Genomic DNA, 24,274 nt, shown 5'->3' on the forward strand with positions numbered 1-24,274 from the left:
TGTGTGTGTGTGTGTGTCACTCTGTGTGTGTGTGCGCATGTGTAGATTTCCAAGTTGCTGGCTGCTTACTGATGAGAAATTGTTGGGGGGTAGAAATTTGAACTAAGAGAAGCCTACATTTGAAAGTTTCTGGATTCCAATAACCTCACAACAACATCATGCGACTTGGCAGCAGTCACTGCTGACGGATATTCCCTGCTGGTTATTCCCAGCATGCTGCTACTTTGTTGAGCTCATAGGCCTAACTCTCGAGTCAATGTCTTCTGAATTTTGGGTGCAACATGTCTGGATCTGAGAATCTGGCACTCAAACAGCCAGGAGTCACAACCTGATTTGTAGGAGACTAGAGCGAGGTAGAGTTCTGTTAGACTTGATAAGGGCATCAAGCGTGGACATTGGTGATTGGAAATCGGTGCTTGGCCCACAGAGTTTATTCAATGCTGTGTTAGATAGGTCTTTGACTGACAAGGAGTCAAGGATTAAGTGCTGAGACCACAATCACTTCAGGCATCAACTTCACAAATGCAGCTTGATGAGACTTGCAGCTTGATAAGACTTTAGTTAGGCTGCACTTATTGCCTTCAATTCTAGTCGCCACTTTATAGGAAGGATGTGGAGGCTTTGGAGAGAGTGCAGAAGAGGTTTACCAGGATTAGAGGGTATGTGCTAGAAGGAGAGGATAGAAAAACTCGGGTTGTTTTCTCTGGAGGCTGAGGGGAGACTTGAAGAGAGTGTCTATAAAATTGTGAGACCATTGATAGGGTTGACAGTTAGAATCTTTTTCTCAGAGTTGAAATGTCTAATACTAGGGGGCATGCATTTAAGGTGAGGTCGGGGGTGGGGGGAAATTCAAAGGAGATTTGAGGGTTGACTTTTTTTTTACAGGGACAGTGTTGGGCGTCTAGAACTCCCTGAACTGTGGAGGCCCCTACAGCCATGGACTGCAGTGCTTCAAGAAGGCAGCTCCCTATTACCTGCTCGGGGGCTTATCCCATGAACGAAAACACGGACAATTAGAAAATGAGGCATCCAATTTATGCACTTTAAGCTCCCACTTACAGCAATGTGATAATGAACATATCATCCATCTGACAATTTTTGATTAAGCGATACAAATATATGCCAAGGCACCAGGTAGAACTGGGCGATAGTAGGAAGTGCCGATGCTGGAGTCTGAAATAATAAGGTGTAGAGCTGGAGGAACACAACAGGCCAGGCAGCATCAGAGAAGCAGGAAAGCTGACGTTTCGGGTCGGGACCCTTCTTCAGAAATTAACGCCTTTTAAACACTGCTTCAGACCCTTTCTGAAGATGGGTGCCGACCCGAAACGTCAGCTTTCCTGCTCCTCTGATGCTGCCTGACCTGCGGTGTTCATCCAGCTCTACACCTTGTTATACCAGGTAGAACTGGTCTGTTCAGTTTCAAAATAGTCCTCGAGGATATTCCAGCTTTAGCTAAGAGTGATTGCAAGGATGTTGGGCACAGGGGTCTCTACACACAATGTTCTGAAATAGTCCAGCAAAGCTCTGTGTTATATTCATTTATGGGACATGAACATCTATTGATCAGCCCTGGAGAAGCTGCTGCTGTAATTTCCGTGGTGATAGTACAACCATAGTGCTGTTAGGGAGGGGACTCTAGGATTTTGAGCCTCTGATACTCCAGTATTCCCTCACCACTATGCTGGAGCGTGAGGCTAGATGATGTGCTCAGGTTAATGGAGCGAAACTTGAACCAAAAACTTTCTGACTCAGCAGAGAGGGTGCTACCGACTGAACCTCAGTAACAAATTCCCATCCCAGTGTTTGACGCAGGATGCAGGTATACAGTTACCAACACTGCATGAAGTCATAGCACAGAGTAGGAAGAGCCTGAATAGGCAGGGGCTATTTTCCCTGGAGGCTGAAGAGTGACGTTATAAAAGGTTATAAAATCCCAAGGGTTTGGGATAGGGTGAATAGTCGAGGTCTTTTCCCCAGGGTGGGGGAGTCCAAAAACTAGAGGACATAGGTTTAAGGTGAGAGGGAAAAGGTTTAAAAGGGGGCTAAGGGGCAACTTTTTCACAGAGTGTGTGGTGCGTGTGTGGAATGTGCTGCCAGAGGAAGTGGTGGAGGCTGGTACAATTACAACATTTAAAAGGCATCTGGATGGGTATGTGAATAAGAATGGTTTAGAGGGATATGGGCCAAATGCTGGCAAATGGGACTGGATTAATTTAGGACATCTGGTCGGCATGGACGAGTTGGATTGAAGGGTCTGTTTCCGTTCTGTACATCTCTATGACTCTATGACATAAATGCAGGCAAAAGCTAAAATATTGAGACTGCCTGGAAAAATAATGGCCAGATACAAATGACCAGTCTAATGGATCGTATTGGGTTCAGAGCATTGTATCTGTCTTAAAAAAAAATGTACAGAGTTATGGGGACTGGCATTAGACACATTCCTCATCTGGAGTAACAGTGGAGACATGTCCTGTGACCATTCACTGATTCTGCATTGAAAGCTTTTTGCTTTGAAATTGAACCAATTACAAACTTTGGACAGTAGAGGACACACTTTCCCCAATCTTAGGCAACACCTCTCAGGGAAACAAACGAGTTATTTATTTTGTGATTTAAAGCCAGTGTTTTATTGTGGAAGAATGCTGATCTGTCAGTGATCCTGAAGATTTTTATTTTAAGTTTCATAACTGTCTTCCTTTGCAGGAGCAGTCTTATCAGATACCCAGGGATATTGCACAAGTTGTTTTGAGCGAGTGGACCGGAGACCCAAGAATATCAGAGAGTAGCTAACAAATTATTTGTCAGAATTCAGGATTCAGAGAGTGAGGAGGATGTAAGATTCACTACACATGGAGTGGTTAATGTGAATGGCAGAGACACATTTAAGTGGAAGCTGGCAAAAGACATAAGGGGAAAAGGAATAGGTTAAGCTGCTAAAGTTAAGGCAGAAAAAGTGACATTATATCATGATCTCTGGAGGTAGGTGGTGGCTGACTGGTATTATTGCCAGACTCTTAATTCAGAGACCCAAGCAATGTCCTGGGGAGCTAGATTCAAATCCTGCCTTAACAAATGGTGGAATTCAAATTCAATAATAATCTGGGAATAAGAGTCTAATGATGGCTACGAAATTATTGTCATAAAAATCCATCTGGTTCACTAATCCCCTTTAGGGAAGGAAATCTGCCATCCTTACTTGGTCTGGCCTACATGTGACTCCAGACCCACAATCCCACTGGGTAATTAGGGATTGGCAATAAATAAAAATGCACTTTCAAGTCAGTGAAGTGTGTTTTGAAGTGTCGTTGCTGTTGGAATGGAGGGAATATAACAGTCATATTGCGCACAGCAAGCTCCACAACAGCTGGTGGAGGGGCTACTATCAGACATGAAATGGGGAGAACTTACTTTGAAATAAGGGCCATGGGAATCTTTTATGTGCATCTGAGAGGGCAGGCGGATTCTCTGTTTAACGTCGTATCTGTAAATTGTCACCTTTCAAAGTACAGCATTCACTCGGTACTGCAAAGATATAAGATATAGGAGCAGAATTAGGCCATTCAGCCCATCAAGACTACTCCACCATTTGATCATTGCTGATATGCTTCTTAACCCCATTCTCCTGCCTTCTCCCCGTAACCCTTGATCCCCTTGCCAATCAAGAACCTATAATATCTTTATCTTAAATACACTCAAAGACTTGGCCTCCACAGCCTTTTGTGGCAATGATTTCCACAGATTCACCACCCTCTGGCTGAAGAAATTCCTCCTCATCTCAGTTCTAAAGCATTGTTCCTTCACGCTGAGGCTGTGCCCTTGGCTTCTCGTCTCTCCTACTCGTGGAAACATCTTCTCCACATCCATTCTATCCAGGCCTCTCAGTGTTCAGATTGCACCTCATCCTTCTAAACTCCATCGAGTAGAGACCCAGAGTCCTCAACCACTCCTCATGTGACAAGCCCTTCATCCCCAGGATCATGCTTGTAAACCTCGCCTGGACCCCTTCCAACGCCAACACATCATTCCTTTGATTTGGGGCCCAAAACTGCTCACAATATTCCAAATGCGGAATGTTTGACCAGAGTCTTGTATGGCTCAGCAGTACATCTCAGCTCTTGTATTCTAGACTTCCTGAAATGAATCTAACATCGCTTTTGCCTTCCTAACTGCCAACTGAACCTGCCTGTTAACCTGAAGAGAATCTGAACCAGGGCTCCCAAGTCCCTTAGTGCTTCAGATTTCTGAAGCCTCTCCCTGTTTAGAAAATAGTCTACATCTCAGTGCTTTTGTGTAGTGGCAATCACATTCACCCTGCATGCGGAACGTCCCCGGTTTGATACTGGGCGGATATACTGCTGCTCCCTCATTATCCACACAAGGTGTGTTGTTCCTACTTTTGTTATAGGCGGCACAGCGCCAGGAAACTGTGTTCGATTCCACCCTCGGCAACTGTCTGTGTGGAGTTTGCACATTCTCCCCGTGTCGGCGTGGGTTTCCTCCAGGTGCTCCAGTTCTCTCCCACAGTCCAAAGATGTGCAGATTAGGTGGATTGGTCAAGCTAAATTGTCCATAGTATCCAGGGATCCACAGGCTAGGTGGACAAGCCATGGGAAATGTGGGGTTACAGGGATTGGGTGGGATGCTCTCTGAAGGGTCAGTGTGGACTTGATGGGCTGAATGGCCCGCTTCCACACTGCAGGGATTCTATGATTCTCTTTTCTTCCTACCAAAGTGCTTAACCTCACACATTCCCACACTGCATTCCAACTGCCATTTCTTTGCCTACTCTCCTAGCCTGTCCAAGTCATTCTGAAACCTCCTCACTTCCTTAACACTACCTGTCCCTCTACCTATCTTTGTGGCACCCCCAATCTTAGCCACAATGACCTCAGTTCCTTCATCCAGATTGTTAATGTACAACATGAGTAGTTATGGCCGACACTGAGCCATGTGGATCTCCACTGGTCACTGAGTGCCATCCTGAAAAAGACCCCTCTATCCCAACTGTCTGTCTTCTGCCCGTCAGCCAATCCTCTATCCATGTCAGTACCTTGCCCTAACACATGGGCTTTTATCTTATTTTAGCAATGTCCGGTGTGGCACCTTGTCAAAGGCCTTCTGGAAATCTAAATAGATTGCAACCACTGGCTCTCCTTTACCTAACTTGCTCGTTACCCCCTCGAAGAATCCTAACAGATTGTCAGGCACGACCTCCCCTTGACAAAAGCCATGTTGACCCAGCCCTATTTTTAACCAGATACTTCCAAGTACTTTGCAATCTATTCCTTAATAATGGACTTGAAAATCTTACCAACGAACGAGATCAGGCTAAATGGCCTATAACTTCGTATCTCCTGCCTCCATCCTTTCTTAAACAGGGGTGTTACCTTAGCCTTTGTTTTAAAGATTTAGGTCTTATGTTCACTCAAGTATGGGGTACAAGAGTACAGTGAAAAGTATGCACATAGCACCGTCTTAGGTACAAAATCTTAGCTAGAGAAGTAGACAAATAAAGACATTAGTTAAAAAGTTCAACACTACAGCCTTCTTAATATAAAAGTGGAAAAAGTAAGAAAATAAACAGAAAAGGTCAAACATTACATTCCTTTCTTAAGCCATGGGCCTACAGATGTTCCAAGCTGGGCCTTTCCCAAGAGGACTTGCTCTCCCCTTGCGCTAGGCCAAGACCCGCCTGGGTTTGACAGCCGTCTTCTCCAACTGGTGGCCCCTGCAGACCTTCATCGGGCAACAGCAGGCATCGCCGCCACTCACAAGGCTTCAGCTGAATCGTGAGTGTCTACCGCTGCCGCTATCCAGCCTGGCGCTGGGACCCAGCCGCTGCCACACTCCGTTGCCACACTGGCTGCCTCACTGCAGAGTCCTGCTCTGGTACCTCTCCGGGACCTCGGCGAAAGCACGATGCCTTCGACAACGACCAGCTGTTTCATGGCTGACCGTCCCCCAGCCGCTGACGTGTCCACCTCCACTCCTGAGCTCTAAAGACTAAAGGACTAAAAGAAAGGAAGTGAAACAATGAGAAAAGAAGAAAGAAAAGAGAAAACAAAGCAGTAGGAGTGGATAAGCTCTAGTGGGGAGCCCTGCTCTGCCACCACCTTGAGTGGAACTTTCCCACTCTTCTGGGACCCTCCCTGACTCCAATAATTCCTAAAAGGTCACCACCATTGTCTCTACAATCTCCTCTGGGATCTAGTCCATCTGGTCCAAGTGATTCATCCACCTTCAGACCTTTCAGCTTCCCCATCACCTTCTCCTTAGTGACGGTCACTACATTCACCTCTGCCCCCTGAATCTCTTGAAGTTTTGTTATGGTGCTGGTGTCTCCCAGTGTGAAAACTGATACAAAGTACATGTTCAGTTCCTCTGCCATTTCATTGTTCTCATTTCTAATTTTTCAGCCTCTTTTTCGAGTGGTCCAAGGTCCACTCTTGCCTCTCTCTTACCTTTTAAGTGTCTAAAAAAAGCTCTTGTAATCTTCTTTTATATTACTTGCTAGCTTTCCCTCATATTTCATCTTCTGCCCAATTATTGCATTTTTAGTTATTCTCTGCTGGTTTTTAAAGGCTTTCCAATCATTTGGCTTCCTACTAATCTTCATCACATTGTACGCTTTCGTTTTCTGTTTGTACGTTGGACTTCCCTTATCAAGCATGCTTACCTCGTCCTCCTCTTAGTTTGTTTCTTCTTCCTTGGGATACATTTCTGCTGTGTCTTCCGAATTACTCCTAGAAACTCCTGTCATTGCTGCTCCACTGTCTTCCCTGCTAGACCGCCTTCTGATCAACTCTGACCAGCTTCCCCCTCAAGTTTTTGTAGTGACCTTGACTCAATTATAATACCCTTACATCTGTTTCCGGCTTCTCCTTCTCAAACTGCAGGGTGAATTCTTTCATATTATGGTCTCTGCCCCCTAAGGGTTCATTCACCTACAGAACCCTCATCAATTCTGCCTCAGTAGACATCACCAAATCCGCAAAATGCAAGTATTGTTCCAATTATAATTCAAAGGCTATCATTGAATCTGTCCTCAGTGCCCTATCGAGAAGATTAGAATTCCCAGCTTCCTGGAAACAGACTCACCTGATCAAAGATTTGGAACAGGAATCGCTACAGAAAAGGAAGGAAGTAAATAGATGTTCTATAGTACGGCGTGGACTGTTGGAAGTGGCAAAATTGAAGACCCTCATAGAATCTCTACAGTGCAAAATGAGGCCATTCAGTCCATCAAATCTGCACTGACCCGCTGAGCAGCATCCCACCCAGATCCACCCCATCCCTAAATGGGGGTACTTAAACCAAGGCTAACCCACACACCACACAGCAATTTTTAGCATGGCCAGTCCACCTAATAACCTGCACATCTTCGGACTGCAGGAGGAAACTGGAGCACCAAGGCATGGGGAGAATGTGCAACAAAAACAAAGTTGCTGGAAAAACTCAGCAGGTCTGGCAGCATCCGTGAAGGAAAAAAACAGAGTTAATGTTTCAGGTCTGGCTACCCTCTCTCAGAACTGAATGTGCAAACTCCACACAGACAGGTACCAAGAGATGGAATTGAACCCGGGTCCCTGGCACTGTGAGGCAGCAGTGCTAACCACTGAGCCACCATGCCACCCAGTGCTCACAGCAATAACAAAACATGAGGTAGGCATTCACACAAACCACAAAGACAACGGGTTGAATTTTCCATTGCTTTAAGTAGCTTGGGACACCAGCATAATTGCTGGGAGAAATCAGATGCAGAAAGGTCGAGTCATACTTCCGGAGGTGTTCACCTTCAATGAGATTAAGGTTCCATTTTGACATTGGGTATGATAATTGAGAAATTGAATTCAATTAAATTCACTGTGTAATATTTATTGCTCTTGCTGCTTCTCATTCTTCAGCCAGTTACCTTCCACCAGTGGCTCTGTCAGCCTCTTATCACATTTCAGTCCTGTTTGCTGAACAGCTCTTGCAGAAATGTACTCACAGTCAGACAGGTTGAAACACAGCTCAGGTGTGGTTGCGGCTGGCTTCTCTCCGTCTCTCAGTCACGCTCGCACACAGACAGACAAAAACTAATCACTACTGCCTCTGTCAGTGAGCGACAGTGACCATCCTCTCTTCCAGAAGGCCTCAGACTGAGCGATCATTGAGCAGTCTCCCTGAAACCATGGACAGTACACTGGAGAATGATCAGGTATGGCTAGAATTGAAACAAGAGTCTTTCTGTAAATCATGGAGTTTGTTCCAACTTGCCCAGAAAAGGCTGAGCTTGAAATCAACAGGCAGAGAAATGCCAAGATTCAAATCTGATAATTACTCTGGTTCCATCGCAGATCTTTAGAAAAGATCTCTACCTTGATTTATCCTGCTTTTCCCTGAAGGAAATTTCTCTCATGAGAACTTTTGCTGTTATATACTGCCTTTGTTGTCAGTGTGGAACGTAGGGTAGATTTTAAACCGATCCAAGAGTGGAACATCATTTAAATACTCCTCAGAGATAGAATGCTGAAGTCTGAGATAACAAGGTGTAGAGCTGGAGGAACACAACAGGCCAAGCAGCATCAGAGGAGCAGGAAAGCTGACGTTTCGGGTTGGGACCCTTCTTCAGAAATTAATGCCTTTTAAACACTGCTTCAGACCCTTTCTGAAGAAGGGTCCCAACCCGAAATGTTAGCTTTCCTGCTCCTCTGATGCTGCCTGGCCTGCTGTGTTCCTCCGGCTCTACACCTTGTTATCTTATTTAAATACTCCTGCTGACTTACAAACTCTATCCTTGAGGACTAGTAGCTCCTGTTCTGTATTTAACAGGTTAATTATTCAGAGTATATTATCCCTGCACTCAGTATTACCCATTGTGTTCTTCAGTTTAACATAAACATATCAAACACAACACAAGGCAAACAGTGCTGTGGGTTTATCTGAAGGTAAGAGTATATGCAGATAATGGTAACTAGGAGATAGTAGGAACTGCAGATGCTGGAGAATCCGAGACAACAAGGTGCAGGGCTGGATGAACACAGCAGGCCAAGCAGCATCGTAGGAGCAGAGAGGTTGACGTTTCGGGCCTAGACCCTGGTAACCAGGAAGTCGTTAGACATGCCTAACCTGTAAGACTGCTCGTGGATGGGCTCTCATCTGATTATAGATCACATCCTGTCTTGTGGTTGGTAGAGATGGACAGCAGTTTGAGACATGCTCCCTTGAAGGTACATGCACATGCACAGCAGTAGCTTGCTGGGAGACTGGGGGTTGGGACAGTGTAGGAATCCCATGCCTGTACCTGTTCTGCGATATGTCCTTTGAGTGATGCAGTGTTGTTGCTGTGGGCTCCACAACTGTACGTGGACTATTCAACTGCAGGAATTATCCCCTCTCCTCTCAGAGTGCCCTTCCAAAATGCAGCCATGAGCCCAGATCTGACTGATTGGGGCATAAACCTGTCCTTTATTATATTCATTTGTGGGGTGTGTATGTCACTGGCTAGGCCGCATTTACTGCCCATCCCTAATTGCCCAGAGGGCAGTTAAGAATCAACCACATTGCTGTGGCGCTGGAGTCACAAGTCTTCTAAAGTGCGTTAGTGAACCAGATGGGCTTTTACAACATTTGTTAGATTCTTAATTGCAGACTTTTTTTGTATTGAATTCAAATTCTACCGTCTGCTGCGGTGGGATTTTAACCCAGGTCCCCAGAACATTGCTTGGATCTCGGGATTAAATAATTTAGTGATAATACCACTAGGCCATCACCTCCCCTACAGTTGCTGAATGCTTCCAAATGGCATGCTTGCTCATTTCACACAGCAACTTTGGTCAGGGCACATTTCTGAAACAGATGCATTAAACCAGGGGCTATTTGAAGACCTTTTCTTATATTAGGTGCAAATGGCAGTCAAACAGTTGGCTCTGAGTAGACTGCAGCAAGTTAAGGTCAGCAGGAATGTAAAGGTCAGGAGAAGTTTCTCCTCATTGTAGATCGAAGCAGGAGGAGAAGCTGTGGACAGTGTCCCTGCCCACCTTCTAGCATGGCCTCAATGGGTTGAATGGTTCAGTCCATGTCTTCCCTATTGCCATTCACATTTCCCAGTCCCAGTGTGGTGGCTGAGGGAAGCATGCACTTTCCAAAGCCTGAACATTGTGAGTTCAAACCCCATGTTAGAGATTTGAGCCTGATCCCCACCCTGAGGGAGTGCTGTGTTGTGGGTGGTGTTGTTTTGGATGGATGTGAGACTGAGCCAAACTTTAACCTCGTCAAGTGCTTCTGAAAGATTCCGTGAGGCCTTATTAAAAAAGGAGAAGCCAGTGCTCTCAACAATCAATGTGGCTGACCCACCCTATTCCCCCCCTCAACACCCTTAATGAGAAGATTATCACAAAAAGGGAGAACGCCTTTTAAACACTTCTTCTCATGTTGGCGTTCTTTCAAACACAGAGGCACATGCACAAAGGAGCTTTAGCTTAAACATAAACCTTCCTGTTTGCTTACTGAGTCAACACTTTGGAAGGTCAAAAACTAGTCTGAATGGCAAATAAGTGATGAATGGATTCACGTCCTCACTGAGCCAGTGAGTCCAAGGGATGTGAGCTGAAAAGGGAGTGAAAGACTTATGACTAATTCCGAGTGAGAGAAAGCTTCTGTGAAGGACAATCCACAATGAAGGACCCTGGAGATGGCCAGAAAATAACCATTCCCTAGAGACAAGGTCAAAAAGCTACTATGACTATAGGACATCATCTAACATCGAGATCTCACAATATAAAGATGACAATCACTATAACCCACTAACTCCAGGTCAGCAAGGCCATAGGAAAGAAAAAGAAAACAACACACTAGGTTTTATTTCTAGGGGAATAGATTTCAAAAGTCAGGATGTAATTCTAAATGTCTATCCAATGTTGGTTAGAACAAAGTTACAGTACTGTCTGCTGTTCTGGTCACTATATTATAGAAACATAGAAAAGGCCCTTCAAGCCTGCACCACCATTCAATACAATCATGGCTAGTCATGCAATTTCAGTATCCCATTACCGCGCTCTCTCCATACCCCTTTATCCTTTAAATCACATGGGTCACATCCAGCTCCCTCTTGAATATATTTAACGAACTGGCTTCCTGTGGGAGAGGATTCCACAGGTTCACAACTCTCTGAGTGAGGAAATTCTTCCTCATCTCAGTCCTGAATGGCTTACCCCTTATTCTTAGACTGTGACCGTAGAAGCACTGGAGAAGACACAGAGGACCTTCACAAAGATGATATCAGGAATATGTGGGTTTACTTGTTGGGACAGGATTGACAGGCTTCGTCCATAAGACCATAACATGTAGTTGGAGTAGATCATTCAGTCTGCCACCATTGAAATTAACACTAATCTGACAAACCTCAATTCCACTTCCCCATAACCAATGATTCCCCTGAGTGATTAAAAATCTGTCTATCTCAGCCTTGAATAGATTTAATGAGCCAGCCTTGACAGCCCTCTGAGGTAAAGAATTCCACAGATTCGCTATGTCTGGAAGAAGAAATTCCTCTTCATCTCTGCTTTATCTGGGTAACTGTTTAATCTGGGAGTATGCCCTCTGGCCCTAGACATCCCACAAAGGGGAGAGAACCTCTCAGCATCTATCCTGTCGAACCCTCTGAAATGTTTCAATAAGGTTGCCTCTCATTCTTCTAAACTGCAATGAGTACAGAAAACTCCATAACCAGAATCAAACTAGTCAACCTTCTTTGGACTGCCTTCAAAATAATTCATAGTGCTCTAGGTGTGGCCCAACTAGCATTGTACAGTTTTAGCAAGACTTCCTTATTTTTGTATGTCATTCCCTTTTGCCTTGTGACAGAGGCTCATTGGCCTTCCTTATTACCCCTGTAACGTGAATGTGGACTTTTTGTGATTTATGTACCAAATACCTCTAAGCATCAGCTTTCTGCAATTGTTTCCCATTTAAATAATACTCCGCTCCTCTATTCTTCTGTTAAGCTGCATAACCTCGCATTTTGCCACGTTATATTCCATCTGCCAAGTTTTTGCCTATTCAGTTGGGTCTGTAACCCTCTGCAGACACTTTGGCGCCATTCTCACCACATGCCTTCCTACCTATTTTTGTGCCATCCACAAAGTTGGCAATAGTACATTCACTTTCCTTGTCCAAGTCATTCATATATATATATAAAGTAAATAATTGTGGCCACAGCATTGATGCAAAGTATTTATTCAACTTTTTTAAACTCACTAATGGGTTATGGACATCGCTGGCTGGATCAGCATTTATTCCCTGTCCCTAGGCATGGTAGTTAGCACTGCTGCCTCACAACACCAGGGACCCAGGTTCTATACCAACCTAGGGCGACCGACTGTGTGGAGTTTGCATATTCTCTCTGGGTGCTCCAGTTTCTTCCCACAGTACAAAGATGTGCAGGTTAGGTGTATTGGCCGTGGGAAATTACCTATGTTGTCCAGAGATGTACAGGCTAGGTGGGTTAGCCATGGGAAATGCAGAGTTACAGGGATAGAATGGAGGGGGTGGGTCTGGGTGATATGTTCTTTGGAGGGGTTGGTCTGGACTCAATAGACCAATTGATCTGCTTCCACGCTGTAGTGATTCTATAGTTGCCCCATGAGAAGGTGATGCTGAGCTGCCCTCCTGAATTGCTGCAGTCCCTGTCCCAGCCCCACAATGCCCTTAGGGAGGTAATTCCAGAATTTTAATCCAGTGACACTGAAGAAGTGGGGATATATTTGCAAGTCAGGATGGGGAGTGGCTTGGAGGGGAACTTGCAGGAGATGGTGTTCCCATATATCAGCTGCCCTTGTCCTTCTGGATGGACGTGGTCATAGGTTTGGAAGGTGCTATCTAAGGAGTCTTGGTGAATTTCTGCAGTGCATCTTGTAGAAGGTACACACTGCTGCTACTGAGCGTCGGTGGTGGAGAGTGTGGATGTAGTGCCAATCAAGTGAGTTGCTTTCTCCTCAACGATGTGAAGCTTCTTGAGTGTTGTTGGAGCCGCACTCATCCAGGCAAGTGGGCAGTATTCCATCACACTCCTGACTTGTGCCTTGTAGATGGTGGACACAATATGGGGAGTCAGGAAGTGAGTTACTCGCTGCATTGATTCTAGTCTCTGACCTGCTCTTGTAGCCATTGTATTTATGTGGTGAGTTCATTTGAGTTTCTGGTCAATGATAATCCCCAGGGATGTTGATAGTGGGGGATTCAGTAATGGTAATGCCATTGAATGTCAAAGGAAGATGGTTGGGTTCCCTCATGTTCATTGACTGGTACTTGTACAGCACAAATATTACTTGTTATTTATCAGCCCAAGACTCTCAGGCTTTGGGGAGCCAGGAGGTGAGGCACTTGCTGCAGATTCCTCGCCTACAACCTCCTTTTGTAGCTAGAGTATTTCTAGGGTGAGTCCAATTCAGTCTCTGGACTCCTTTGTCATTTCCTGGTTCCTTATCATTATTGCCCCACCTCATTCTCTCAGGGCCTAAATTCACTGTAATCTCTCTCTTCCTTTTCATATATGTGATAAAGTTCTTACAATCCTTTCTAAATTACTTGTTAATTTATCCTCAAGGTTTATGTTCTTTTTGTTTTGGTCACCTTTGTTGGTTTTTAAAACTTTCCCAGTCCTTTGGTGTACCACTAATCTTTTCCACATTGAGTGTTTTTACTTTAATATTATTCTTAACTTCCTTGGTTAGCCATGGTTGGTTTATATCCTTCCTAGGATCCTCTTCCTCACTAGGATATATCTCAATTGTAAATCAAGAACTATTTTCTTAAACATTTTCATTGTTCATCAATCATCTTTTATGCTAAACTCCTTTCCCAGTCCACTCCTGCCAACTCTGCCCACATTGTTTTGTAATTACCCTTAGTTAAGCTTAGCACAGTTGTTTCCGAGCCAAATTTCTCACACTCAAACTGATTACTGAATTCTCAAATCATCTCTGTTTCCTAGGGGATCTTTAACTTTATTTACCCAACCTGTCTCATTATATATTACCAGATTCAAAATAGCCTCATCCCTGGATACACAACATATTGTTTTCAGAAACTGTCCTGAATACAGTCTTTGAATTCTTGTGGCTACCTCTATCAATTTGATGGTCCCACACTTGTTCACACACACTTTCAAAAACCTCATAATTGTTGGACAATTGCAGGGTTTGGGACTCCTTAAATGTGGCCCTCTGAGTCCCCATATCTGCCTCACCTGTTGTCACATCTCCGTCCCTAATCACAGACCAAATTTTAATTACTCCTACTAGAGCAACATGCACAGGTAACTTTCCCTTACCCTGATATGCCTTTCAAGTATGAAGACCAGGGATACTGGAGTAAATAAATCATAAATTAAGTGAAATGATAATGTCTGTATCTCGGACTCCAACTTCTCAATTTGCTTCCGAGTTGAAAACACTTATTACAGATATGTTCAGCCGGGATCACATTGGTGTCCAGCAACTCCCACACACTGCAGCAGCAATACATCACCCATTTTCACATCACTATTGCATTTAACCCAACTGATGAATTACTTACTCTAGTATCCCTGCTCTTCACACTTGAAGAATCCCTCATTCATCACATTGTATTGTAATTAACTTTTTAAAACTTTATCATAATTAACTACCATTACAAGTAGCCAGTATTAATCTTATATTTAACAAGTCACCCTTAAGAAAAATGGAGAAAAATAGACTAGAGACCCAAACACAAGTTAAAGATCTTGCTTTTGTTTTAAAGACTAAAAATACTCACCAATCAGCTGCTTTCTTTAACTCGCATCATGTTGCAGTCACTCTGTCAATAGTGTCTTTTATAATTTCTCCCCGGGTCACAGTCACACAAACTCCGAGGGATTCCCTGCTAGATAATACCCCTGACTCCACATAGCTTCAGTCTTTTCTTTAAAAAAAGGAAGGCTGAGGGGTGACCTCGTGGAAAGTTTTAAAAATGATGAAATATTTTGATTGAGTGGATAGAAATCCAATGGAGAATTCAGATGAAAATTTTTCACCCAGAGAGGAGTAAGAATGAGGAGCCTACTGTCACAAGGGAATCATAGAATCCCTACAGTGTGGAAACAGGCCATTTGGCCCAACAAGTCAACATTAATCCTCAGAATATCCCACCCAGACACATCCCCCTAATCTACACATCCCTGAACACTATGGGCAATTTAGCATGGCCAATCCACCCAGCCTGCATATCTTTGGACTGTGGGAGGAAACCCACACAGACACAGGGAGAATGTGCAGACTCCATATAAACAGTCACCCAAAGGAGGAATTGAACCTGGGTTCCTGGTGCTGTGAGGCAGCAGTGATAACAACTGAACCACCGTGGTTGAAGTGAACGTTATAACTGCATTTAAGAGGAAACTAGACAAATGTCAGAGAGAAATCAGAATAGAAGATTATATTGTATTTAGATGGAAAAAGGTGGAGGAGGATTGGGTAGGTCATGCTAGCATGCTCTGGTTGGGCCAAATTGTCTGTTTCTGTGTCATATATCATTTATGGATTGAACATTAACTTTGAAGAAGAACATCGTAAATTATACTCAGCACCAACTAAGTCAGGATAAGATTGCTAAAGGCAGTTGGATCATTTTCCTGCGGGGGTGGGGGGGAGAGGAGCGTTCATTACATGACCAGTTGCTCCTAATCATACCTCTCTTGCAGTATCACCATTGGTCAGCTCAAACATCAATCATCAGTGATGATCCAGCTTCCAACACCCATTGGAAAGCTGAACAGATTCTGTTATTCAGTTGGATGATCTTTGATTGTTGGTCAATGTCCAATCTTTTCACAACCAATGAATAAAGGAGCTTAAAGAAGTGGAAAGCTTTTTATGTTCATTATGATTTCTCTCTCAGAGTTTCGTTCTTCCCAGGACATCAATTCCTTGATGTTCCAGGACAATACAATCAAAACCTAAACCAGATAGCAGCCAGAGAATGGCTGAGAAATGGAACAGGTATCAGTCTGCGGCAGGAGGCAGTGACCTTCTGGCACTGGAATTTTTCAACTGATAGTGGGAGAGAATATTATTCTGGATTAAGCTATATTTAATGTACCTGAAATGTAAAATATTTTGCCTTAACAGATTTCACCATGACAACCGCATTCAAACACAATGAAACAAAAGAAAAACTGTATGAGGCTACTCTAGGAACTGAGAAACCTGCTCTCCCATAGACAGCGCCAGTGATAAGTCATTGGGTATAATTCTTTTGTTGGGATGTGGGTATTGCTGGCAAAGCTAGCACTTGTTGCCCATCCCTAATTGCTCTTGAACTGAGTATCTCGGCATTTCAGTGGGTAGTTAAGAACGAAAACAAAGTTGCTGGAAAAGCTCAGCAGGTCCGGTATTTAAGAATCAGGTTCATTGCTGTGGGTCTGGAGTCACGTGTGGACCAGACTGGGTGAGGGTGGCAGATTGCCTTCCCTGAAGGATGTTAGTGAAGCTGATGGGTGACAGTTTCATGGTCTCTATCACTGAAAATAGCTTTATTTTGCATATTTATTAATTGAATCAAATCTCACCAGCCTCTTACACTTGCTAGAAGCTATAGACATTTATCTGCAAGGACCCGTCCCCATAAGGAAAAAGAACATGTTCAGGAAACACGTCAGTTTTGAATCAAGCAAAAGTCTGGGCAACAAAGCTCCCTGATGTGCTCGCCTCGGGAAACCCTTGACCAATCAGAATTGAGTTGACCATCCAACCAATCAGCAGCCTTTTTCCCATGATGCCTGAATTATTGCTCCCTTTGAAATTTGGCATTCTTGTGCTGAAGAGTGAAAGATGAAAGGTTGTAACTGTATGCTCTGGGACTACAATGTATAACTGAAGAGAGTTACTGTTTATTCAGCAAGGTGAGCATTCTCTCTGTAAGTGCACAAGATTTAAAGTTATTCAGCAGAGTAAGGTTTCCCTGTGAAACGTGAAAGAGTTGCTGCTCATTCAGCAGGGTAAGGTTTCTTTGTGTAACTGGATGAGATTTCCATTTTAAACTGATAGAATTTCTTCTCGTACATAAGGGTAAGAGTTACTCACTGCGTACATATTTTCAGAGTTCCCTGTTGATTCAGCGAGGCAGATAAGGGCACCACACCCTATGAGTTGCCCATATACATGACCAGTGGGTGGACTATACTGAACTGCATAGACACAGGTAGTTGCCTCCTGCAGTGAAACAGTACAGATTCCCTGTTTGGTCAGCTGTTTTGGCGTTAAAGCATTGGTGATGACAATTTGTGTTTTTACATATTGAGCCCCACCCTGCTTTAAATCAATCATAAACTTTGACCAAGTTGGGCAACTTCTTGTACGGTTCAAAGTAAAATAAGTTTCAGACTATATCTGCCCCATTCCCAGTAACATTGGCAATAGATTTTCTCTATAACTCTGTTAGGTGTTTGGGCAAGTTTACCAAAAGTGTGTAGGCTGGTATGCATGCTGCATTGTACCATATTGCAATCATTAATCACCTCAAGAAGATAAAGGCATTTGGAGATGGTGATGAGGGCAGCAGTGAAAGGAACAGCTGAATCTAGTGCCTGAGAGTTTATAGTCAGCAAACTTGGGGATGAGCTGGAGACAATTCACTTTTTTTGATTCAAATTGTAGATCAAGAAAGTAATCCCCTGATTCTCAGGGGATTTCTATCTGAGGATGCAACTTAGATAAGCTATTTGCACAATTTGTGAATTTTGCACCAACTTTTATCAAAGAACATTTGGTCCATTGCAGCTGTGTTTGCTCTCTGAGAGAGTTTTGTACCTGAGCCCAATTTCCTGGTCCTTGCTTTGTATAGAAACATAGAAAATAGGTATGGAGTAGGCCATTCGGCCCTTCGAGCCTACACCACCATTCAATATGATCATGAGTGATCATGCAATCTCAGTATCCCATTCTCGCTTTCTCTCCATACCTCTTGATCCATTTAGCAACAAAGGCTATGCCCAGCTCCCTCTTAAATATATCCAACAAACTGGCCCCAAAAGCTTTCTGTGGGAGAGAATTCCACAGGTTCACAACTCTCTGAAGATTCTTCCTCATCTCAATCCTGAATGGCCTACCCCTTATTCTTAGAGGGTGACCCCTAGTTCTGGATATCCCCAACATCAGGAACATTCTACCTACATCCAGCCTGTTCAGTCCCATCAGGATTTTATACGTTTCTATGAGCTCCCCACCACATTCTTCTAACTTCCAGTGAGCACAAGCCCAGTTGATCCAACCTGTCCTTATGTGTCAGTCCTGCCATCCCGGGAATCAGTCTGGTGAACCTTCGCTGGACTCCCTCAATAGCAAGAATGTCTTTCCTCAGAGAAGGAGACCGAACCGGAACACAATATTCAAGGTGTGGTCTCACCGAGGCCCTGTATAACTGCAGCAAGACATTCTTACTCCAAAACTCAAATTCTCTCACTATGAAGGCCTGCATGCCTTTTCTTTCGCATTTATTTAACTTTCCTGTGTACTTGTCCATTTTTTCGTTTTGAAAGATACGACGAAATCTGTGCATAGTTCTGATCTCCAGAAATAGAAGCACTGATCAAGGCTCATGAACAATTTTCAAAAATAATGGTCCAATTGAGAGGTTACAAATGTCAGAGGCCATCGCTGATAGCAGAGCTTGAGTTCTTCAAAACGATAAAAGATTCCAAACGGGTGCACTTTGAGAGAATGTTTCAACCACGTGTCCAAAACAAGGGCTCATGAATGTAAGATTGTCACACGAGTGAAGAATACAGAATTAATATCATTACTAAGAAGTTGTTTGAATGTGCAAGTTACTACCATTGGGGAGGTTGATGCAAAGAAGTATTTAAGGCGAAGCCAAGTTCATGCAATTCTATAACGTAACTCTTCAAAATCTGAGTGCTTTATCACAGGTCTTGCCAATTAACTTGGCACCCATACCCTCACACACAAGAAAGGGCAGATACCAAAGGGCAGAGAAGTTGGGAGATTCATGACCTGTGCCAAGCAGAGGATAAAGTTACAGGGTTTAATTCATAATGTGAGGAGCAATGATTTGTTTAGTACTGGTGATTGATTAATTTGCAGAATATATCTCCCAAATAAGACGCTGTCATAAATGCAATGAGCAAATGTAACCATGCATCATTCCCTTCCTTAAAGATTGAGTATGACTGCGTCATTAGCTTGTGCACGGACCATTCAAGTGGTTGATGGACACATTAGTGTCAATAGGTACAAAGAAGAGTGAATGAAGGAGCTTTTTTGCATAAGGAATGAATGAATACAATTGTCCATCATTCCCTGTTACAAGGAGTTCAGAGAAGATTCACTTGACCTATTCCTGGGATGAAGACCTTGTCTTCTGAAGAAAGGTCGAACAGGGTGAATATCACAGCTGTACTGAGGGAAGACACATTAGAGAGCTCATCCAGCAAGGCTATATAGGTAGTGCTCAGGAATAGGAAGGTACAATCAGTTTGATGGGATTGTACTACAGGCCTCCCAATAGCCAGCAGGAGATAGAGGAACAGAAATGTGGGCAGTTTATGGAAAAATATAAAAACAGTAGGGTTTTGTGCTGGGTGATTTTAACTTTCCCTATATTGCCTGGGGCCTCGTTTGGGGCTGGGGGTTGGATTGGGGGGGCAGGTGGGGACGGGGTGGGTGGGGAAGAGTTTGTTAGGTGTGTCTGGGACAGTTTTTTTGAAACAATATATTAATGGTCCAACTAGTGAGAACGCCACATAAGACCTGATATTGGGGAGTGGGCCAAGCCAGGTAATTGAAGTTTCAGTGGGGGAGCGTGTTGGCAATAGTGGCCATAATTCTGTAAGTTTTAACTTATTTATAGATAAGGATAAGAGCAGTCCTCGGGTGAAAGTGATAAACTCGGGGAAGGCTAACTACCGTAATATTAGGCAGGAACTGGCAAATGTAGACTGGAGACAGCTGTTTGAGGATAAATCCACATCTGGCGTGTGGGAATCTTTGAAAGGCCATTTGATTAGAGTTCAGCATGTTCCTGTGAAAATGAAGGATAAGGATGGCAAGGTTCAGGAACCTTGAATGACAAGAGAAATTGAGAGCTTGGTAAAAGAGAAAAAGGAGGCATACGTAAGGTTTAGGAAACTGAAGACTGAAAGAGTCCTCAAAGAATATAAAGATAACAAGAAAGAAATTAAGCAAAGAATTAGAAGGGCTAAAAGGGCTACGAAATGCCTTTGGCTGAAAGGATTAATGAAAATCCCAAAGCATTTTATACATACATAAGGAGCAAGAACTAGGGAGAGTAGGTCCACTCAAGGACAAAGGAGGGAATTTAAGTGTGGAGCTGGAGGAAATGGGTGAGGACCTTAACAAATACTTTTGCATCATTATTCACAAAGGAGAAGGGTATGGTGGATGGTGAGTCTCGGAAGGGCTGTGTTGATATCCTAGGGCATATCAATTTCAAAAAGGAGGAGGTATTGGGTGTTTTTAAAAAGCATTAAGGTGGGCAAGTCCCCAGGACCTGATGGGATCTGTCCCAGAATACTGCGGGAGGTGAAGGACAAAATTGCTGAGCCCGTGTACAAAATCTTTGTGTTCTCTTTAGTCACAGGAGAGGTCCCAGAGGACTGGAGAACAGTCAACGTTGTTCCTTTGTTTAAGAAGGGCAACAGGGATAATCCAGGAAATTATAGGCTGGCGAACCTTACATCAGTCATAGGGAAATTATTGGAGAAGATTCTAATGGATAAGATTTACTCACATTTGGAAAAATATGGACTTATTGGCAACTGTAGCCTTTGTGTGGGGAAGATCGTGTCTCTCAAACTTGATTGTGTTATTTGGGGAAGTGAGCAAAGATGGCAGTTGCCTGTATGGACTTTAGCCAGGCCTTTGGCAAGATTCCTCATTTCAGGTTGATGCAAAAAGTGAAGTCACAGGGAATCCATGGTGAGCTGGTAAGTTGGATACAGAACTGGCTTAGTCATTGAAGGCAGAGAGCAGCAGTGGAAGGGTATTTTTCTGATTGGAGATCTGTGACCAATGGTGTTCCTCAGGCAGCAGTATTGGGATCCCTGCTGTTTGTCATAGATATAAATGATTTGGAGGAGAATGTAGGTGCTTTGATTGGGGGGGATGGGGGGAGCCACGGATAGTGAGCAGGATTGTCAGAGGATACAGCAGGATATAGACAGGCTGGAGACATGGGCGGAGAAATGGCAGATGGAGTTTAATCCTGACAAATGAGAGGTGATGCCTTTTGGAAGATCTAATGCAGGAGAGAAGTATACAATAGATGGCAGAACCCTCAGTAGCATCAACATACAGAGGGATCTGGGTGTACAAGTCCGTAGTTCCCTGAAAGTGGCAACACAAGTGGATAAGATGGTCAAGAAAGCATACAGCATGCTTGCCTTCATCAGTCGGGGTGGAGAGTATAAAAATTGGCAAGTTGTGTTGCAGCTGTATAAAACTTTAGTTCAGCCACGTTTGGAATATTGTGTGCCATTCTGGTCGCCACATTACCAGAAGAATAGGGAAACTTTGGAGAGGGGTACAGAAACGGTTTACCAAGATGTTGGTTGCCTGGTTTGGTGGGTATTAGCTATGAGGAGGGATTTGGATACACTTGGTTTGTTTTCACTGGTTCATCGAAGAATAATGGGTGACATAATAGAAGTTTACAAAATTGTGAAAAGCACGGATAGTCTGAGTCTTTTTCCAGGGTTGAAATGTCAATTATTATGGGACATGGGTTTAAGGTGAGAGGGGTAAGTTTAAAGGAGGTGTGAAAGGCAGGTTTTTTACACAGAGGGTGGCAAGCACCTGGAATGGACTGCCAGAGGTGGTTACAATAGCAATGTTTAAGAGGCATCTTGACAGAAACATGAATAGGCATGGAATAGAGGGATATGGACAGGATAGAGGCAAAATGTTTCTATTTTAGAAAAGTTTCATGTGTTGGTGCAGTCTTGGTGAGCCAAGGGGCCTGTTCCTGTGCTGTACTGTTCCTTGTTCTTTGTAGATTGTGTCTTTACCCATTGTAGATTACAAGAATGAGAGATGATCTCACAGAAAGATAGAAGATCCTGAGCGTAGTTGATAACATGGTTACCATGGAGCTATTTCCTCTTGTTTGGGTAACTAGAATTTGGGACTCAGTGTTAAAATGAGGTCTTCCTTTTAAGTCAGAGAAATTTATCTCCCCTTTAAGTTTTGTTATCCTATGGACCTCTGATCCCCAAACAACAGTGAAGGCCAAGTCATTGAATTTTTTCAAGGTTAAGTTTTAAGTTTAAGTTTTTTAAATTGAAAAGGAAGCCAAGGGTTCTCAAGGGCAGACAGGAAAGTGGCGTTGACACCATAAACAGACCAGCCATGATTTTATGGAATAGTAAGCCAGACCAGAAGGGCCAAATGGCAGAGCCCTGCTCCTAATTCCTATGAGTGAATAGGATTTTGCATCAATGCCTCTCGTATTGGCTTCGTGAGGAAGGCAGCAATGCAGCAGTAGTGGTTATGACCTCATTATCCTAGGCTCTATTCCAATCAAGCTCAGACCCGTTAAAAAGGACAATGCTATAACCCAACCCTCACTGTGGAACGCTAAAGCCATCTGCACAGGGGAGCGAATGCACCATATGGGCAGCACAGTCGTTAACACTGCTGCCTCACAGTGCCAGGGCCCTAGGTTTCATAGAATTCCTACAGTGTGGAAATAGGCCATTTGGCCCAACAAGTCCACACTGACCCCCACTTTTCCTATCCTTGTAAGCCCACATTTCCTGTTGCTAACACACCTAACCTACACATCCCTGGACACTATGGGGCAACTTAGAATAGCCAATCCACCTAACCTGCACATCTTAGGACTGTGGGAGAGAAACCGGAGCACCCGGAGGAAACCCACGCAGACACAGGGAGAATGTGCTAACTCCAAACAAACAGTCGCCCGAGGGTGGAATTGAACCCGGGTCCCTGGTGCTCTGAGGCAGCAGTGCTAACCATTGATCCACTGTGCCGCCCATTTGATTCCAGCCACGGGTGACTGTCTGTCTGAGTGGAGTTTGCATGTTCTCCCTGGGTGTGTGTGGGTTTGCTCTGGTTTCCTTCCACAGTCCAGGGATGTGCAGGCTAGGTGGATTAGCCATGGGAATGTGGGGTTATGTGGATAGGGTAGCGGTCTGGATCTGGGTGGGATGCTCTTCAGAGAGTCGGTATGGACTTGATGGGCCAAACAGCCTCCATCCACACTGTAGGAACTCTGATTGTAGAACAGTGCTTCCCAAACCATGAGATGAGATTTTGTGATCATAAACTTTGACACATCAACCCTGAGGCTCAGACTGAATGTTAAGAATTGTGAGACCCCCTTTAATTCCTGACTTTCTTTTCTCATGATGGGCTTGGCCTTTGAGGCCTAATTTTTTTTCCCCCTTTAGCAGATAAAAACCTGGTGAAAACGTCGGGTGCATTTGATTCTGTAAAAATAATCTGCAGTTAAGACATTTTCCACCTCACTTCCCATTCCCCACCCTATCTCACAAACCTTCCTTCCCCAATTTCTCTCACCTCCCTTCGAACACTCTTCCCACCAGCTCTCTAACCCTTTTCCAGGGTCACAGAATTGGTGAACTCTGTTAGCAGACGTTCAACCAACATCAGAAAATATTTTACCTGGTCATTTTATCAGATTTATGACTTTTGGGACATTCCTGTGCACAACTAGCTGCCATGTTTCCAAAATTACAACCCTGATGACATTTCAGAAAGTGTTAGATTGGCTGTAAAGTACTTTGCAACATCTTGAGAATGTGAAAAGCACAAAATAATTTTTCTTTCTTTCATGTAATGGAGGTGTCACTGGCAAGGCCAGCATTTGATGCCCCCCCCCCCCCCCCGCCCCCCTCCCATTTGCCCTTGAATTGAGTGGTTTGCTAAGGCCATTTCAGAGGCCAGTTAAGAGTCAACCATGTTGCCATGGATCTAAAGTCACATGTAGGCCAGACCAGGTAAGATTTCCTTCCCAAAAAGACATTAGTGAACTAGTTGGGCTTTCATAATAATTGATGATAGTTTTATGATAATCATCAGTGAGACGTGATTTTAATTCCAGATTTATAAAATTGGATTTAAATTCTCCCGGCTGCTGAGGTGAGGTTTGAGCCTAGAGCTTAGAGCTTATTACTAAACCAGTAATGTTATCTCTAAAGTGATTACAAGGTGTAGAGCTGGATGAACACAGCAGGCCAGGCAACATC

The 24,274-nt window shown here is 43.8% G+C and overlaps 1 protein-coding gene across 2 annotated transcripts in view; it reads left to right on the top strand.

Moving 5' to 3' along the window:
- The first annotated feature begins 8,040 nt into the window (after positions 1 to 8,040).
- The window catches only part of trpm4a (transient receptor potential cation channel, subfamily M, member 4a), a 78,615-nt gene continuing 62,381 nt past the window's right edge, over positions 8,041 to 24,274 (top strand). For both annotated transcript variants that reach the window (XM_048617724.1, XM_048617725.1), the window contains exon 1: positions 8,041 to 8,206. In XM_048617724.1, coding sequence (XP_048473681.1) covers positions 8,180 to 8,206 — 27 coding nt within the window. In that variant the 5' untranslated portion in view covers positions 8,041 to 8,179. The remainder of the gene's footprint in view (positions 8,207 to 24,274) is intronic.

This window comes from Rhincodon typus, chromosome 37, assembly GCF_021869965.1.
Source record: "Rhincodon typus isolate 14 chromosome 37, sRhiTyp1.1, whole genome shotgun sequence".
NCBI classification, from domain to species: domain Eukaryota; kingdom Metazoa; phylum Chordata; class Chondrichthyes; order Orectolobiformes; family Rhincodontidae; genus Rhincodon; species Rhincodon typus.